Source organism: Vulpes lagopus, chromosome 8 (genome assembly GCF_018345385.1).
Source record: "Vulpes lagopus strain Blue_001 chromosome 8, ASM1834538v1, whole genome shotgun sequence".
Taxonomy (NCBI): domain Eukaryota; kingdom Metazoa; phylum Chordata; class Mammalia; order Carnivora; family Canidae; genus Vulpes; species Vulpes lagopus.
The window spans coordinates 52,711,998-52,732,391 of record NC_054831.1 but is presented as its reverse complement, the minus strand read 5'-3'; the positions used below and the strand labels follow the sequence as shown (position 1 = coordinate 52,732,391).

The 20,394-nt window shown below is 35.1% G+C and overlaps 1 protein-coding gene across 4 annotated transcripts in view; it reads right to left on the bottom strand.

The window, feature by feature from the left end:
- Positions 1 to 20,394, bottom strand: part of ARHGAP12 (Rho GTPase activating protein 12) — a 123,612-nt gene that overhangs the window by 51,671 nt on the left and 51,547 nt on the right. For 3 of the 4 annotated variants that reach the window (XM_041765578.1, XM_041765577.1, XM_041765579.1), the window contains 3 exons: positions 8,453 to 8,716; positions 1,430 to 1,570; positions 261 to 341 (listed from right to left, as the gene is read on the bottom strand). In XM_041765578.1, the coding sequence (XP_041621512.1) occupies positions 261 to 341; positions 1,430 to 1,570; positions 8,453 to 8,716 (486 nt within the window). The remainder of the gene's footprint in view (positions 1 to 260; positions 342 to 1,429; positions 1,571 to 8,452; positions 8,717 to 20,394) is intronic. The other variant, XM_041765580.1, reaches the window with a different exon arrangement.

Sequence of the window (20,394 nt, the reverse complement as noted above, 5' to 3'; positions counted from 1 at the left end):
CAGTGAAGGAGATTCTTATTTCTAGGAATGATGAAAAACTGAATTCAAGTTAAACCAAAAGAATTTTTGAATAGGGATTATCAGTATTACATAGCAAAGATCATATGCATCTTAGAAAAATTTAGCCAAAGGATTCTTGATGAATTCTGGAAAAAACATTTTGTTTTTTAAAAGCTATATTAAATTTTAAAATAAATCTGAAGCCTTTTTCAGATATTTTGTCTATTTTAAAATAGAAATTCAGTGTTAAGGTTTATTACCTTTGGCAATTCCCATTCTGAACGAGATCCATCTGCACTGTAGTAATATTGTCTACCTTGATCATCAACATGCTTGAGCCACTATAAAAAAAAAAAAAAGTGTAAAACACAAAAAAACAAAAAAAGTATTATTTTTAAAATTTAAGTAAAAGTGAGTTTAAGTTTACCAGACCTACTAGATATTTTTCTTATGAATTTTATTTGCTCAAGAACACAATAAGAAAAGTTTACAAACTTTTAAGAATGGTAAGAATAAACTCGATATTGAATGTGAATTTATTTTTTCTTTCTTCCAGTGTCATGCTAGTTCCAATGCCAAGTGCCACTTAACACAAGGAATATGTAACAAAGACACACAGTATAGATATACACTAGACACAGGGCTACACTCACTCTGAAAACAGGGTTGAGAAATGAACACAAATTTTTTTTAATCTTCAAATATAAGACTAGTGAACAATTTAAGCCAAACTTCATGCAAATCCTTAGGAATTACCTCCTGCAGCCCACACATTTCTTAGTATCATTTCAATAACACTAATAATAAGGATTCATATAATACAGGGAGTTTGAGGGGCAAAAAATTAAGTACTGCTGATATAAACATATGATCTTTGTGAAATAAATGAAAACTAATGTTTCCTTATGTTCTAGTGTGAAATAATTAAAGCAAGTACAATTACCCAGTTCTCTTCTCTGCTGATACCAGACATTAATACATAAAACTACAATATGCATTCCCAAACTAGTTTATTAAACATAAAGTACTAGATTCATGGTTTTTTGTTTTACATAACATAGTTATAAAGGAAAAAATGTTATAGAAAGTGAGGTGGTATATCAGAGTGATATATGCTGAGAAAACTATTCCCAAAAAACCATTCCTCAAGAAAAATATAAAATATAAAAAACAGAATGACACTCAATAGGGCTACTCTTAAAAAAGTTAGTCTTAAATGGTTTTGATACCACAAAAATCACCATAATTATAAGCAGTTTAAAACCATGAATCAGTAGTTATAATGAGTTTTCATGTGGTCAACTGTCATGATTTCAGAATTGCAATAAAGAATATTTTCATGAGTTTTTTAAATACTACTGAAACTTCAGGACACAACTATTATGAAAAAATCCTGCCAAAAAAACTAGATGAGTAAAAAAGAATGTACCTTTTCATTAGTATAGTCACTGGTATATAAGGTATGCCCACGTTCATCCAACTCTTCTGACCAACCCCTTGGAGGAGAACCACACTGACTATCTGACTGGCTGTAACAAATGCTGTGGTAGTTTTCTTCTGATGAAAGAAGCTATAAATAGTCAGAAACATAAGGATTTTTCTTCTTTGAAAAAGAAAATATATTTATATATATGTAGCAGTTGCAAACCTAAGCAATTAACTGTATTTGGCTATAAGTACTAAAGTATCTTGACTATATGAGTATTTAATTTTTCAAGACAAACTGTTAGTCTTTAGATGGTACACTGTTAAGTGGTAAGATGAAATTAATAATAGTTATTTTATCACAATGATGCAAACCTGGAAATGCTGCTTTTGAACTGAAATCAGGTTAAAAACTGACAGGAGTGTGTATGGATATATACATCCAGGTGTAAGCCAAACGGAATGAGGGCACTTTATTAGATTGAAAATTCTCATGCCTTGACAACAGTGCTCAATAAAATACCTTGAATTATATTATATTTTATTTTAATGTGTGGAACTGGGAGGGGAGAGACAGTAGTCTTGTAATACTGTACTTTATGTTCTAATTTACTGACAAGATTTCCTCAATCGAATGTTTATCAAAGATGGTTGGACACTAAACTTCAAAACAAGAAAAAAAATACTGAAAAAATTCAAACATGAGAGGTGGAAAAATTCAATATGGAAATAGCTTATGTATGCTTTACTTTGAAAAGTATGACAAAATCCAGACATACAAGAGAAACAATAAGATGGCCAAAACTTAATTTCTGCTTTTTTAAACAAGAGGCTCCATAATGTGAGTGAGTAGCAATTTGCTTACTATGCTCAAACTTTGTTCATTCAACAAATATTTATGAGATTAACTCTCATGTAAATGACCCTTCTGGGATCATTTTTAGGTAAAATACCTTCTGCAATTAAATTTGACTCAGACTGTATCTTCTACCATCGTAATTTGGTCTAAAACACTACACTGTGTAGATTCTCAAAGTTGTAAAAGTAACTGAAAGACATAAACATACTAATAGCAACATGTTCATAAAAATTGACATAGACAACTTTACAGAAGCCTTGCATAAAGTGAGTTATATATGTTTTGCAACAGTAATACTGTTAGAAAATGGAATACCTATTTCAAAAATCAGGACTTATTTTTAAATTGAGACGACTTAAAATATACGTTTAGGTAGGCAAAGTATAATAAAATCTTTTAGAAGCAGAGAAAAGAAAGAAATTTATAGGATGGAATATTATTCAGTCATAAAAAAGAATGAAATTTTACCATTTGTAGCATCTGGACCATCTGTAGCAATGGACCTTAAGGCCATTATGCCAAGTGAAATAAGTGAGACAGAGAAAGACAAATACTATATGATCTCACTTATGTGGAATCCTCAAAACAAAACAGAACAAGCTCATAGATGCAGAGAACATATTGGTAGTTGCCAGAGGTAGAGGCGGCGGCATGTTAAATGGGTGAAGGGGGCCAAAAGGCACAAACTTCCAGTTATAAAGTAACTAAGTCATGGATACATAATGTACTGCATGGAAACCACAAGTTGTAATACTGTATTGCATATGTGAAAGTTGTTGAGAGAGCAGATACTAAAACTTCTCACAAGACAAAAAATTCTATAAAAGTGGTGATGGATGCTAACTAGACTTATTGTGGTGCTCACTTTGCAATATACACATATATTGAATCATTAGGTTGTACATGTAAAACTAACATAATGTTCTATGTCAATTACATCTGAATAATAGTAAAATTAATTTAGGAAACAAAGTCACTAAATCAATATTTTCATAAACTTTCTGGCTGATGAAATGCTCCCATAATTTCCCAATTTTGTGAAATAAGATGTTGCTTTCTTGCATGAAAAGAAACATTCAGTATCCCCACATATTTTATTACTTTATAAAACAAGGAGTACCTTGAAAATCTTAATATTTGCTGCTAGAAAAGAGCTACTTAGTGGCACTTAAATAAAATCAATACAACTCTGCTATATTCCTTCACTCCAATCAGCAGGGTACTTGGCTCAGTAACTTTGGGGTATATATTTTGCAGCAAATATAGCCTTGTAGAAAGATTTTTCATTTACAGGAGAATGACAGGTAGGTACTGAAAGGATTACCTATACTAAAACAATTTAAAATATTATATAATTTTTTTAAGAATCATCAAGAGGTGAATCCAGAAGGAGAAGTACAATATAAAGACCAGCTTTCTCTTTGAAGGCATCTGCCAAGCCCCAAACTAGAACATTAATTTTCAAGGCCATGAAGTATTGGGGAACAGGAATCAAGACTTCCAAAAGTAAAGAGTCTAACAGGATTTCCCCCTGACAATAAAGAACTGATACCCCCAAAGAATTATACCCTCAGATTATCAGTGAGCCAGAAACAAATCTTGTCCTTTTATTCCACACAAGGGAAAATCACAGGAATCTCCTTAGATAAATGGGGGAAAATGGGAGAATCTCAAACCACAAACCAGGCTTCATGCATCCCAAATTACTACTACCTAGGTGGCCTATAAAAACTAAAGCTGAAAATTCAGTTTCAAATGTTCATAGGATACTAGCTTCCTGGCAGAAAGAAAAAATAAAAAATAAATAAAAAAGCCATCCTCTCTGATGGAACAAGCTTTCAACCCCACATTAAAGACTTCCTATATATATGACTTTCCAAGCACTATATATAATCTCATATTAAAACACACATACGTAGACAGGATGTGAAACAAAACACCATGAGTAAGAGTCAGTAGACAAGCAGCATAATCCGACTCTTAAAGACCTCATGTACTAGAATTACAAAAAATAAAATATGAAATAAGACTAACAAAAGATAGGACAAATAAATTAAATACACGATCCTTCACTGGATCTTTCACTGCAGTTAAAAAAACTATCAAGGTTGTTATTTGACAAGTGAGAAACACTGAATATTAACTGTGTATTAAATAACATATGAATATTAAACTTCTTGGGTATGATAAATAATCTTTCACCAAGAACAGCAACAACATCAATTTTGCTGGAAAGTCCTTATACTTAGAGAAAATATTATGTTGTCTTATCCAGATGGTCCAGAAAAAAATTATTAGAGGGCAGAAGACAGAAGGAGGAAGAGAGAAATAAAGCAAACGTGGGAAAATGTTAAAACAAGTAAATCTAGATAAAGGCTATCTAGCATGTGGATGTTCACTATACTATTTTTTCTTTTAGGTTTAAAACTTTTCAAAGTAATAACATGGAGAAACTCCCCACAAATAAGTAAAAACTAAAATGTTTTTAAAATTTAAGGACTGGCTGAATATCAAATAAAGATGAAAAACAGTGAACAGGAACTACACCAAAAATTACTGAGAATGAAGCACAAAGAGACACAGAGATAAAATTCACAAGAGAAATCAAGAGACATGACGAGTGGAAGCAGATTACTCATCTAATCAAAGTTCCAGAATGAAAGGAAAGAGAAAGTAGGACAGAGGCTATATATAGATGGCTAAGAATTTTCTAGAACTAATCAAAGATAGGACTCCTCAAGTTCAAGAATCCCAACAAAACCTTGGCAGGAAATAAAGACACTTTCACTTAATCACATTATGGGAAAATTACACATATGAGATCTTAAAAGCTGCCAGCTAGAAGAGACCAGCTGCTCTTCAAGGAAAGAAAATCAAACTGACAGCTGGATTTCCAACATCAACAACAGAAGCCTGAAAACAGGAGAATAAAATCTTCAGCAAACCAGGAAAAAACAAACAAGTAAACAGTTAACTAAGAACTGTTTATCAAGGGAGGGGCTGGGTGGCTCAGTCAGTTAAGCGCCTGCCTTCAGCTCAAGTCATGATCCCAGAGTCCTGGGATTGAGCTGAGCCGGGCTCCCTGCTCAGCAAGGAATCTGCTTCTCCCTCTCCCTCTGCTGCTGTCCCTGTCTGTACTCTCTATATCAAATAAAAGAATTTTAAAAATCTTTTTTACAAAGAACTGTATATCAAGTAAAGATATCCTTTAAAAATGAGGAAAAATAAAATTTCCAGACAAAAACTAAGATTCTATCACTAACAAATCCTCATTAAGAACATATTTATAAGTATATGCTTAGGACAGTAATTATCCAAGACAAAAGTTATCCAAGGTAATCTAATCTGCATAAAGGAACATTAGAAAAGAAAGTGCTAAAGATGAGGATGAATTTAGAGTCACCATGTACAACAGTAAGGAGCCTAAAAACAAAAATAAAAGGCAACAAAAGCAAACAGCACATACAGTTCTCACATGGCTTTAAAGAGCAAGAAGATACTAACTTTAGACTTTGCTAAGTATGCACGTTGACATTTCTAAGGCAGGATTTGCAACAGCACTATTGACATTAGGGCCAGATGATTCTCTGTTGAGGGAGCTATCTTGTGTATCACAAGATGTTTAATAACCCACTTCTACCCACTAGATGCCAGTAGCCCTCAAGTTGTAACAACAAAAAAATGTCCCCAGACATTATCTAATGTCCCCCAGGAGGCAAAACTGTATCCAGTTGAGAACCACTCTTTTAGGGTAACCACTAAATAAAGCTCTGAATCAGATGGAAGAGTGAATGCTTATTCCCCCTCTCAAACCCCACTAAAAGTACTGAAATATGCTTTTAAAGACTTATACTGCCAAGAACAGGATGAACAAAAGAAGAGGCAGCAGTCATGAAACTCTGGAAGCTGAGAAGCAGATGAACAAAAGATTAAATTATCTGCAAAGAAAACAGATTCTAAAACAGTGGGGGTAGAGGGTGGGGGTTGGAGAGGAAAGTGAAATCCAACCACTTGACAGAGCAGAATCTTCAAATGGCTCAGGAACTGACAATATTAGGTCCTCCTGGACCTAGGGCTCAAGGCACGGATATTGCAATGAGGAATACAATTGCCAGAATCCCTTTCCTTCAGGCCTGCTTCCAAGATGTGCACCCTTCCCTCTTCGTAGAAGTAGTACAGGAATTATGAGGGAAAAACACTGAGAGAAAATTATGAATTTTTATGAATTTGAGAATTATGAGAGAAAAAAAGTTAAGATTCTGATTTGGAAGACAAGAGGCACAACTTGGACATGGGTACCAACCAACCAGAAAATGGGGAAACTAAAGAACTCTATGTCAAACTAAATGCTGACTGCCATTACTGGAGGCCCTTACTTTTCTGGCAGATTTTAAGACTTCTGTGGAGACTGACTAGTCTAAAAGTAAAGACTTCATGGTTCTGGGACGCCTGGATGGCTCAGTGGTTTATTAGTGTCTGCCTTCAACCCAGGGCGTGATCCTGGAGTCGCAGGATCGAGTCCCACATTGGGCTCCCTGCATGGAGCCTGCTTCTCCCTCTGCCTGTGTGTCTGCCTCTCTCTCTGCCTCTCATGAAAAGTAAATCAAATCTTAAAAAAAAAAAAAAAAAGACCTAACAGTTCTGACCCTGGAGACTCTCGGCAAGCAGCTGATCCATATTGCCATAGAGTGAAGTTCAAAATGCCTTCCGATTATGAAAAAAAAATTATTCCCAACCTAGAATTTCTATACTCAGGAAAGCTATCAATTAAATATAAGAGCAGAAAAAAATATATGAGCAGAATACAAACATTTTCACCTACAAAGTCTCAATATTACCTCCTATGTGCAATCTTTCTCAAGTAATTTTGGAAAATGTGCTCTAGCCACCTTGGAAATACCTATGTTTTAAACAAGTTGTACAGAAAGACTTATTTACAAATCACTCTCATCTATTTATTAAAATAGAAAGCTAAAAAGCACGTTTATAGTTGCTGTGTGTACTTTAAATTCCTTTAAATTATTCTATAACTCCTTTCCATAATTCTTCCAAATTATTAGGTTTTACTTTATTATTCATACACAAAACAATGTAATTTGAAATCTTTCTAGATCTATGATTCAAATAATTTTCCCAACATTTTTCTTGTTATAGTAATGCATGAACAAATTTCTCACTACTGTCGATCCCATTCTTGAACACTAAAAGTACAAGCTACCACCAAACCAAAGCTATAAATAACCAACTGAAAAATAGGACAAGAAGAGGAGTTATTAACTACAAAAAGCTTTTAGATTCTGCTAAATACAAGCTGTGCTAGCTGATTTTTCCAGGTCCTACCTAACTGGAGTTCTGTTTTTATTATACATGCTTTCCATAAGTGCACAGTGTCCTGTGCAGGTATAGGGGCCTCTGTCTATCAAAAAGCAGGATTTAACTCCATTCTACCAATCCCATCCAAACCTCGCCTGCATGTCTGAATAGTCCCAAGGAATCTCTCCAGACCTCTGACATGACTGTTTCTCAAAATATACCTGGCCAAGTTCAGTGCATCACTCTCCAAAAGGTATAGGGGAAGGGTAGGGAACAGGTAGTATGAACACTTGGTAGAGAAAATAATGATTTTATGGTGAACAGTTGCACTTTATGTGATGACCCATTTATAGCAAAGGAATTATACTTATTTCTTTACACTTAAGTAAAAAGTGATCTTATACTCTGACAAAAACTGAAAAGTAACTTGGGTAGCTGTACCAAACCAACAGAGAAAAGTGTCTGTTTTAACAAGTTAATAACTTTGTATTTATGTATATGGCTGTCACATCATATATTTTCTTTCCTTTTTCTAAAAAATGTCCCTGATTCAGCAATAACAATAACTCAGTTAGTATACCTTCTATAATGTGAGGAAAGCCACTGGCACTAAGCAACTTTAAATGAGTTAGTCCAGGAACTAGTAAATACATTATGAAGTTAACTATTAGTTAGACATTAGAAAATAACTAGCATTAATACAATGAAACTGGGAAAGAACATTTAGTATCTTAGAGATTTCAAGTACTCTATCATTTCAATACCAAGAAACAAATCTATTTACTTCTTTTGTTTTGAATAATGAAAAGAGAGTAAGTCTGGTAAGTCACTGGTTGATTCCTTAACTACTCATACCTCTTGGTCTCCTGGACTTTGGAAATCTCCTTTGCTTATATTTGTATCCCGAGTCCAACGAGGTGGTTTCCAAGTTCTTTCCTGGGTACCTCTGTTATAGTAATAACAACGCCCTGAACTATCTTTATGAGTTTCCCATTCTCCATTAATCTGAATTGCTGGGCTCCCAGGAAGTGGGGGGAGAGCAGACTGGGATATTTTCAGTTCTTGTAGATTAGCATAGACAGGAGAATCTGGACGTCCTTGATTTGGAGGTGTTGTTGCCTGTAAAAAATGTGAAATATTCATGCTTAAACTGACATAACATTTACAAATAAAAATTAAATGAAACATGAGACATAGAAAATACATACAAACTTATTTTAAAACATACAGGTGTACATATTCTCTATAAAAAAAAAAACAATTTCACAGTATTAAAATTCATGATTTGAAGAAAACATAAAAGCTTCAAACAGAATCCAAAGTGTATTTAATAACTTTCCCTCACCTAAAAGAACAGTCCACTAGAAGTCAGGAACTGTGGGTTCCAGTTCAAGATGTGGACTAACAAGGTGTATGACATTGGATTCAATCACCTCATCTCCCCAAAATAGAACTGACAAATCTCTGCAAATGAGGGAATCAAATTAAACCAGATAGGTCTCCTTTGTCTCTAAAAGTCTAGGATTTTAGGCAATTTTTTAAAATACAATAAGTCTTATATATAAGTAACTCAATATTATTCAGACAACTATCAAAAGAAAGATTATTTGTTCTAAGCTCAAGTATTAAGTCAGGAATATGTAAGTGAAAGATAAAGGAGATATAATACTTCAGCCAAGAATTTACTACATTCTACTCCCTCTTAGCTAGAATTTCTCAGTAGCCATAAACGAATCATTTAATCTCTTCCTAGGTTCCTTATTTGTGAATTTCCTAAACGTGAAAAATAAGAATTAACTCTAACTGATTTAAATTCTTAATCTCAAACTACAGCTTTACTTTTTATTTTTAAATGTCTCACTAGATGTCAGTCAAGAGTAGAATTTTCTTCATAAACTTTGCATATAAGAACACTGTAAACTGTATTAAGTTAGAGTTCTAGGGGCTGATGAAAAAAGCATATGTCTGAGAACACCTTTTTAAACCGTGTATTCATTCGTATTTGTGTCTGTATCTTTCCTTTTACGACAGGGTTTCTCAACCTTGGCATCAGTAACACTTTGGGTCAATTAATTGTTTACAGTGGAGGGCTGTCTTGTGTGTTTTAAAGTGTTTACTAGCATCTCTGGCCTCCGCCCACTAGATGATAGTGGTATTTCCACTATGTCAACTAAAAAGTCTCCAGACATTGACAAATGTCCTCTGGAGACAAAACGGACCCTAGCTGAGAACCACTGCTTTACTATATAAATCCTAGAGTTATATTCAGATGTTAATTACTTCTGTAACATACCCAAGAGTTTTATGAATTTTTAAAAATACTGAATTTAAAAAGGGAAATGTGGATGGATACCCTCAATCAATTTAATTAATTTTATTAAAATTAAAGTACTTTAACTTCTAAAATATTTGCTTATAAAATAATTATAATGAATATAAATCACAGAATAAGATTTAAAAGAGAACAGAGTAAAAATAACCCCAAACATGAATACATATGTAAAATGATTACACTGGGTCTTTTTAGTATATGTGCTGCCGAAGCGAGCACGACTGGGTCTTTTTAACACATGGTAATTACCCAACTACTGTATTCAATGATACAAATTGACTGTTTCCTTGAAATGTTAGCTTTGAATTTAGACTACCATCAAGCAGCATCTTTCTATGAAGAAAATCTATCTACGAAGACAGAATTTCCATGTAGTATTTCTCTTCCAGACTAATTCCATATCCTGGTGAATTAGCCAAGGTAACGTTTCTGTGACTACAATGAACTCTACTATTATAACAAACAATTCTATGCAGCAAATCATTCTCCAGAACCCTATCTAGAGAATATTTATTCAACAAGTGTTAAAAGAAATTCTTACTTTGCTCCTGATGCTTTTCTGGACTTGGGGAAATAAAGATACCAAGAAACAGCCATTTTGTAAAAGATATTTTGGAAAATTATATTAAATCTTTAAGAAACAACTAATTCCTAATAAACAATTCAAATTCAAAGTTTTTCTAATCTGAAAAATAGATATACTTCAACACAATTTATGAGGCTACTGTAATTCTAAAACAAAACCAGAGAAGAATTAAATGAATAAAAATAAAAAACCAATCTCACATATAAATATAAATAAAAAATATACTAAGTAAAACATTAGCAATCAAATCCAGCACCGCATTAAGTAAATCAGGGAAAAAGTGGAAATATTAAGAAAGTCTGTCTTGGGCAGTCCGGGTGGCTCAGCGGTTTAGTGCCGCCTTCAGTCCAGGGCGTGATCCTGGAGACCTGGGATCAAGTCCCACATTGGGCTCCCTGTAGGGAGCCTGCTTCTCCTTCTGCCTGTGTCTCTGCCTCTCTCTCTCTCTCTCTCTCTCTCTCTCTCTCTCTCTCATGAGTAAATAAAATCTTAAAAAAAAAAAAAAAAGAAAGTCTGTCTTTATGAACTTTTTTTTTTCCATTAACAGATTCACATAATCATCTCCACAGATAAAAGCATTTGATAAATTTCAATATGGATTCAGGATAAAATTCTTACCAAGTAAGAATAGTTGTGATGTCTCCCTAATTTGGTTTTTCTTTTTAAAAGATTTTATTTATTTGAAAGAGACAGAGAGCATGAATGGAGAGGGACAGGGGGCTGAGCAGGCAGCCTGATGCTGGGCTCCATCCCAGGACCCCAAGATCATGACCTGAGCCTAAGGCAGACACTTAACCAACTGTGAGCCACCCAGGTGCCCCTAATTTGACTTTTTGGAAATTATTATTTAAAATAAATATCACATACACACACAAAAATAAAATAAATATCACAGCAAGACACTGATTAGAAGTACTTTCATTAAAAGAGTAAAACTAGGATGCCAAGTATCACTGCTTCTATTCAACACTGCACTGGAGGTACTAAGCAATGTCCTAAGATATGAAAATGAATTTAACTCAAATACCTAAGAGAGAAAAAAGAACCCTAATATGTCAGTGGCTTTAAATAAATATCTGAAAACCGAAGTCCATAAAAACTAAGAAATGTTGTCAAGATAAAGATCATCCAGTTTCCCATACATAAGCAATGACAAACTGGAAAATGTAACAATAAAAAAAACCTCACTCACAATAGGAAAGGAATACAAATTAGCTTAAAAGAAACGTACAAAACCAAATGAGGAATACTTATAAAACCTCCCTCAGGTGCCTAAAATCATACTTGGATAAACCTCTGTTCCTAAATGGAAAAAATGAACTTTAAAATCATGTTATTTCTGTAACAATCTATAAATTCTACAAAGTCAATGCAGTGTCCAGCAAGCAGTATAATTAGTATACTGTCTAGCACACAGTAGCACTTATAACGAAATCTGTTGAAAGAGTGAACATATGAACAAAAGAATGCAAACACATAATACCCAAGTAAAAGCAAATTTCAAGGACTTGAAACTGGTTACATGTAATAAAAAGAGAAGAAATGAGGAAAAATCCACATTTCTAGTTTGGGGAAAGGATAAACAATTTTGTCACCATTTATGATAGAAACTATCTAAAAATGAATTGGGAGTCAAATACTCAGGTAAGTACTAAGGTTACAAATATAAATTTTAAAATGTACTGTCTTCTAAGACTTCGTAATATAGCAAACGAAAAGTGAAACAAAAGATCTAAAAGCATAATAGACAAGACTCAGAGCTACACATGGAATGCTATGGGAGTTAGAAGGAAAAAGACCCTGGAAACAAATGACTGAGTCCTAGAAACGAGTAAGTAAGAGTCAGTTAAGTAAAAGTTGGGGATAGAGGAGGCAACATGAACAAAAGTTTGGTAAAAACAGCATGGTACAGCCAAGGAATGATGTGACTCTTAGAGTGGGTAAAAGGAGAAGGAAGAGAAAGATCTAAGAAACGGCAAAGTACAGAACAAGGAGGGTTGAAGACTTTAAGCTAGGAAGTACATTCTGATTTAAAATTTAGAAATATTACAGATTTTATTTTAAATTTTTAAAAGATTTATTTATTTATTTATTCATGAGAGACACAGAGAAAGAGGCAGAGACCCAGACAGAGGCTCTGGGGGAGCCCAATGTAGGACTTGATCCTAGGACTCCAGGATCATGACCTGAGCCAAAGGCAGATGCTCAACCACTGAGCCACCCAGGCATCCCAATATTACAGATTTTAGAGGGACACAACTAGAGGCAGAGATTGGTTATGCTAGCACAAAAGTATAGACAAAAGACGAGGAGAGCTGCAACAGGCAGAACAAGGAGAGCAGGGAATGGAGCAGGCCAGATTTAAGAAATAATTAGGTTAAATTAGCATGAGGATTTTATGTTTGTTTACATGAAGTATATTTTTTGTTAAGACTAATGTGGGGCTCATCCCAGAACCCTGGGATCATGACCTGACCAAAGGCAGATGCTTAACCAGAGCCACCCAGGTGCCCCTCTAGTGTTGTTATTATTATAATTATTATTGAAATTAATATAATTAAGAGCACCAAAGTTAGAGAATCTAATAAAAAAAAAAAAAAGGCAAAATGGAAAAATCAGAAATAGAAGATCCAAACAGGAAAAGGAGATATTTAAAAGTCAGAGAGAAGGAAAATTTCAAAAAAAGGGGAATTTGACCTTATCAATCCAAAGACTTCAATATAGCGGCTCTAGAACAATCACTAGATTCAGTAAATTAAGAAGTCATTAAAGGACTTCAGCTTCCAGGCACAGGGATTCAAAATTATCTTCCTGCCATCAATGAGAAAAGTGAATGAAATACAGGAAACAAGTATTTTCAGGCATTGTAAAACAAACAGCGCAGAACTGTGATCTCAAAAAGAAGAAAAAAATGAGGTGTACCCTACCACTCCAAGGCTTTCTGCCTGGAGGTAGTTCCCAAAAATCAGCACAGGGAGAGAAAGCCCATATAGTTTCAGTGACTAAACAGGACAGATAAAGGTTTACATTTATTACTTAAACTGACAATGGGAAAATTATAAGAAATGAAAATAATTATATAAATATCAAACACTGTGATGAGAGGAAAAGGAAAATGGTCCCTAAGTTTTCTGGGGAATCTCCAAATTTTGTTGGTGTTCTTCAAAATTGATAAATTAGGAATGTGAGGTGACAGTTACGTCTAAAATCAAGAGATATAATGGTAATTTTAAGTAGAAGAATATATGATTAGAAGATGTTTACTGACAATGAATAAATGGTAAAATTTTAATGTTTCATATTGTTACTACTACCAGTTAATTTTTTTGACAAATGTTCTTTTGAAGTGTTGCTCATGTCCTGTCAGCAACAGTTTCTAACAGAAGAACTTTGTTTTCTTATTTAATTAAGAATTAACTTCATGGGGCAACTAGGTGGCTCAGTCAGTTAAAGTGTTTGCCTTCAGCTCAGGTCATGATCCCAGAGTCCTGGGATCAAGGCCCTGCTCAGTGAAAAGTCTGCTTCTCCCTCTCCCTCTCTGTGTGCTCATTTCTCTCTCTCTCTCTCTCTCTCTCTCTCTCAAATAAATAAATCTTAAAAAAATTAACTTCATAATTAAAATCAGCTTATACCTTTCAACTTCCAAAGTGTGTAGAAAAAGAGGACTGCTCAAACCATTGCGGAAAAAAAAATCAAGAGAATTACCATTTACTGATCACTAAGGATCTTCCTCAAGAACTCTTAAAAATATAAATTCTTGACAGAATACTTAATATATAATATCAAACTAATTTTTACACATAGAAAACAGTCTAACTACAAAGAAGAATGTAAGTAATTACACAGCATTTTATATAGTGAACCAAAAATACTTTTTTTTTTTAAATTAAAAAAAACAAACACATTCAATGCTGGTGAAGGTCGAACATAAGAGCTTCAGATTTTTGCTGGTAACTTTACTTAGCTGAACCTTTTCAGCAAATAGTTTGGCAGTACGTGTCAAAAGCTTTAAAAAATATTTTTAGAACCCTGAGCAAAGGGGGGGAAGAATCCTGAGTACAGACAAGTTTTTCCCACGAAGATGTGCATTCTAATGTTATTTATCAGAAATAATTAGAAAACATCTAAATATCCAGCAACAGAAGAATGGTTAAGTAAACAATGATATATGAGTCAATTCAGATAGACAGACAGACAGACAGATAGATAGATAGATAGATAGATAGATAGATAGATTGATTCAGTGAGGCACTGAAAATGGTAATGATGGGCAGCCCTGGTCGCTCAGCCGTTTGGCACCACCTTCGGCCCAGGCATGATCCTGGAGACCCAGGATCGAGTCCCACGTTGGTCTCCCTGCATGGAGCCTGCTTCTCCCTCTGCCTGTGTCTCTGCCTCTCTCTGTTTCTCATAAATAAATTTTAAAAAATATTTTAAAAATGGTAATGATTTTTAATAACATGATAAAACAAATTATGAGGTTAATGAGGATAGAATATAAAAAAAAAAGGCCTCAAATTCCAACTAAACTCCAACAAAAGTATGGAGAAAAACCAACTAAAACATTATCAGTTTTCTCTGGATAATGAGATTACGTATGATTTTTTTCTGTGTTTTATTTCCCAATTTTACAATGAGAATTATTGCCTTTGAGTGGATTAGGACAAGAATCTGGGGCACCTGCTTAGTCCAGGAGACTGGTAAAAATGACAACAAGAGTATTAACATTAGATAAATTAGTCTTTCTTAACAGATGGTCAGTGTATCATCTATATCAGACTCATTCAGGAATGCTTTTTTTTTTTAAATTTAAAATTCTTAAGTCATATATCCCAGAGTCACCGGGGGTGGACAATAGTGGGGGGTGGTAGTCAAGAATCTGTATTTTTAAGTAGTCTATGGGATCCTTATGTATACTATTGTTTGGAACACACTGATAAAATTAAATCTTTCTAAAAGGACTCAGGACAAACTGGTTCCCTGGGTCCAATAAATTTGTGTTATAAAAAGCAAAGTACTTAAAGACAATTCTGTCCATATAACCAGTTGTTTCTCAGTCTGCAGATAAGTCAAAGAAAGAATTAAAAGAATAAAGCAAGAAGTACTTCCAACATGTGAATCACATAAAAATTAGTTTTCCAGTATTTTTAAGACTTAAGTATTGTGCAGTTAAACCAAAGAACCTTGTTCATGAACTGTAGACAACAAAAGTAAGTAATTTTTCATACAAAAAAAAAAATCTTTAAAAGGAGAGCACAGAAACAAAGTTAATTTTATGGGCCATATCTGTCATTAATTAACAACTAAAATGGGACTAGTACCTCTGTACATGACCCAATTTTATATTTAAAAAAAGCCCTGGCCTGTTCCACTTTATCTATAGATAGACTAAAATAGTCCTCCCACTATCCACAGAAAGAAAAAAATTGGGAAACCATATACATAAGAAGGTAACTTTAAACTTAGACTCTACCTGAATCCTTACTTTTTAAATACCAAAAACAAGGACGCCTGGGTGGCTCAGCGGTTAAGCACCTGCCTTCGGCCCAGGGCATGATCCTGGAGTTCTGGGATCGAGTCCCACATCGGGCTCCCTGCATGGAGCCTGCTTCTCCCTCTGCCTATGTCTCTGCCTCTCTCTCTGTGTCTCTCATAAATAAATAAATAAAATCTTTAAAATAAATAAATAAGTACCAAAAACATTGAGATTTGTCCCTTTTTACTTTAGTTCAGTAATTGCTTCTAAAATAAACTTCAGAGAATGGCAGAATGTATTAACTAGGAGCTGTAACTATTGTTTCTTAAACAGCATATGCTGCTCAGTACTAATACTTAGGTACCTAGCTTCACAACAACAATAATAAAAACAATGCTGAATTATATTCATATAAATCCGCTTATACTTATGTTACTGAATAATCAGTCTAATTCCCTACAGCCTACAATCATATCTTTGACTTAATTTCTGAGTAAAAAAACAAAATGCTTACCCAGTATCAGACTCCAAAACAAAATTTAAATTATTTTTTAACTCTATTTTAAGTTAAGTGGAAAAAAGATACTTACGTGCCTTTGGTAATTTACCTGCTTAAATTCTGCCTTACCATAAATGTTAATTATTACACTGGGCCAGCTAACAGAACAGAGGAGAAAAACAGCCAACAATCCAACATTCCATTAACATACACTAAAATTTTGTTTTAGTTTCACAATTCAAAATTGCCTATCAATTTTCACTAGAAAGTTGAACTTTCCAAAAGAAATCTTTTCACTTAAAGCCAAATTTTAGGGACAAAAACACATTATCCTTTGGTTGATAATTTTAAAATATAAATTCTAACGTTTATATCTTAAAGCATGACTGCACTGAGATTTCCAGGTCTGCAGAGTATACATTTTCTGATTTTATTTGCTTAGCTAACATTTGAGAACTAATTACAAGATGGGTAGGAGATGAAAATAAGACAGTCTTCTGAAGGGCCAGCAACCCAGTAAAGAGAAAGAGACAGATAATAAAATAACAATGGCATGAGCTAATAAGCGCTACAGAGAGCTGTGTGCACAGGATGTTGTAGGCAGTAAACAAGGAATGAGAGGTATTGTGTAGGAAAGGTTCACAGCAGAAGTTTCAATGGGTCTGCAAAAGAAACAGGAGGAAGCCAAGAAGTCAAAGGAAGTGGTGAAGGGCATGCCAAGGACACTCAAAATCTGTTAGCTGACATAACACACAGAAGTAAAAAAGTAACCTTTCATATTTGCAAATGACGTATCAGATAAAGGGCTAGTTTCCAAGATCTATAAAGAACTTATTAAACTCCACACCAAAGAAACAAACAATCCAATCATGAAATGGGCAAAAAACATGAACAGAAATCTCACACAGGAAGACACAGACATGGCCAACAAGCACATGAGAAATTGCTCCACATCACTGGCCATCAGGGAAATACAAATCAAAACCACAATGAGATACCACCTCCCACCAGTGAGAATGGGGAAAATTAACAAGGCAGGAAACCACAAATGTTGGAGAGGATGTGGAGAAAAGGGAACCCTCTTACACTGTTGGTGGGAATGTGAACTGGTGCAGCCACTCTGGAAAACTGTGTGGAGGTTCCTCAAAGAGTTAAAAATAGACCTGCCCTATGACCCAGCAATTGCACTGCTGGGGATTTACCCCAAAGATACAGATGCAATGAAACCTGCACCCCGATGTTTATAGCAGCAATGTCCACACTAGCCAAACTGTGGAAGGAGCCTCGGTGTCCATCGAAAGATGAATGGATAAAGAAGATGTGGTTTATGTGTACAATGGAATATTCCTCAGCCATTAGAAACGACAAATACCCACCATTTGCTTCGACATGGATGGAACTGGAGGGTATTACGCTGAGTGAAGTAAGTCAATCGGAGAAGGACAAACATTATATGTTCTCATTCGTTTGGGGAATATAAATAATAGTGAAAGGGAATAAAGGGGAAAGGAGAAAAAATAAGTGGGAAATATCAGAAAGGGAGACAGAACATGGAAGACTCCTAACTCTGGGAAACAAACTAGGGGTGGTGGAAAGGGAGGAGGGCACAGGGTGGTGACTGGGTGGCGGGCACTGAGGTGGGCACTTGGGATGAGCACTGGGTGTTGTTCTGTATGTTGGCAAATTGAACACCAATAAAAAATACATTTATTATTTTTTAAAAAAGTAGCCTTTCCATAATGAAACATAACTGGTAGCTAAGGGAAGTCAGTATTGTGAAAAGTTTTAAAAAATATTATTTTCATAGCAAAAACAAAACCCTCTTTTCTGTAGTTTTTCTTTTTTTTTTAATTCTGTAGTTTTTCTATGTATTGCACTCAAGGTTGCTCAACTCTGATCGAGTTTGATTCCTTACATTCACACACTAAAACTTCTTTCGTCCCTCGTCTTTCATCTTGTTTCCGTCCTCTTTTCTTCCCTTCTGATCACCTTACCCAACACCTTCAACAACCCCTGATACCATTAGAGATCTGTCACCATCTCTGCCTCTCCCCTAACAGACAATAAGAAGGCAGGCCCCAAGTGAGAAAGCTTGAGGTCTAACAAATGCTTATTTCTAGGGAGGCATAAATAAATATACTGATGAGTCATTTCTGTACTATCAACCCACAAAAAGATGCCAAGTGACAACAGTGCAATCGTGAAGTGCTGTAAACTAAAACTACTGGTAGGTAAAGACAGTCTGTACCTAGAGGGTGGAGAGTTAAGAGCTGACAGACTAGAGGATCCCTGGGTGGCTCAGCGGTTTAGCGTCTGCCTTCAGTTCAGGGAGTGATCCTGGAGTCCCAGGATCGAGTCCCACATTGGGCTCCCTGCATGGAGCCTGCTTCTCCCTCTAACCTATGTCTCTGCCTCTCTCTCTCTCTGTCTTTCATGAATAAATAAATAAAATCTTGTTTAAAAAAAAAAGAGAGTTAACAGACACCACAATGAAAACCCTTGGGTAAAAGGGACAAACACATACATAGGTACGAGAGTGCACAATTAGAAGTTTATCACAGGTAAAAGAACAAAAGACACATTTCTCCTTAAAGATTAAGTCTACACCTACCTCCTCCAACAATTTTCCGTTGTGCCCTCACATGCACCTTTTCCTACAGCCTTACTACACTGTAGCTTATTGTGATACTTATTACAGTTGTACTAGAATCTCAGATTTGCTTGTCTGCCTTTTCTTCTAGAACTTAATAATTTTAAGGCAGAAATGTATGCCTTGTTGTTCATCTAAAGTGTCTGATATAGCACCTGCACAGAGTAAACACTCATCATATCCCTGAATAAAAATCACTTTCACATGACTAAAGAAGCGATTGTGGAATCCATATACTGAAATTAATTCTTTACTCCTATTTTTTTTAAAGATTTACATGTTTATTTTTTTTTAATTCTTACTTATTTATTCATGAGAGACACAGAAGGAGAGAGAGGCAGAAACACAGGCAGAGGGAGAAGCAGGCTCCATGCAGGGAGCCTGACGTGGGACTCGATCCCGGGACCCCAGGACCATGCCCCAGGCTGAAGGCGGTGCTAAACCGCTAAGCCACTGGGGCTGCCCTTTACTACTATCTTTATAGTGTCCTTGGGAAATCATACATAATCCTACTGCTTCAATAAAATCAAACTCAGGGGCACCTGGGTGGTCCGGGAGTCCTGGGATCAATGCCACATCAGGTTCCCTGCAGGGAGCCTGCTTCTCTCTATGTTTCTGCCTCTCTCTCTCTCTGTCTCTCATGAATAAATAAATAAAATATTTTTAAAAAAATTAAAAAATATCAAACCCACTCTCTCACATCCATCTGTCTCTCCTAAATGACAGACAAGTATTTTGAAAGACCTACAAGCATGAATCCTCTGCAGATACCTCAGAGTCCTTATATCCTCTGCCTAAATTTTTTTTTCCGTAATAAGGAATTCTGTATTACAGATTCTGTAATACACTATCACCAGTTCAAATAATTGCATCATAAGCTACACAAAATCAGAAATCTCAAAGTTATTTTGTATCTCTTCTCTTTACTCCAAAAAGTCCCACTAATTCTTCCTCCTAATATACTTTGAATTCCTTCTCTTACCCCAAGATAACTACCTTAGTCTAATTCCTCTTTATCTTTTTTGCTAAATGATCACAAGCACCCATGGGGGTGCCAGTGCTTCCATTTCTTCACCCTGTTCAATTGGTCTTCCACAGTACCAATAATAACACTCTAAAAACATAAATCTGACCTTTAAAAAAAAAGATTTTGAGAGAGAGAGCGAGCGAGCGCACGCAAGCACAATTAGGGGGAGGGGTAGAAGGCGAAGGCTAAGCAAGAAGCCTAATGCAGGGCTCCATCCCAGGACCCTG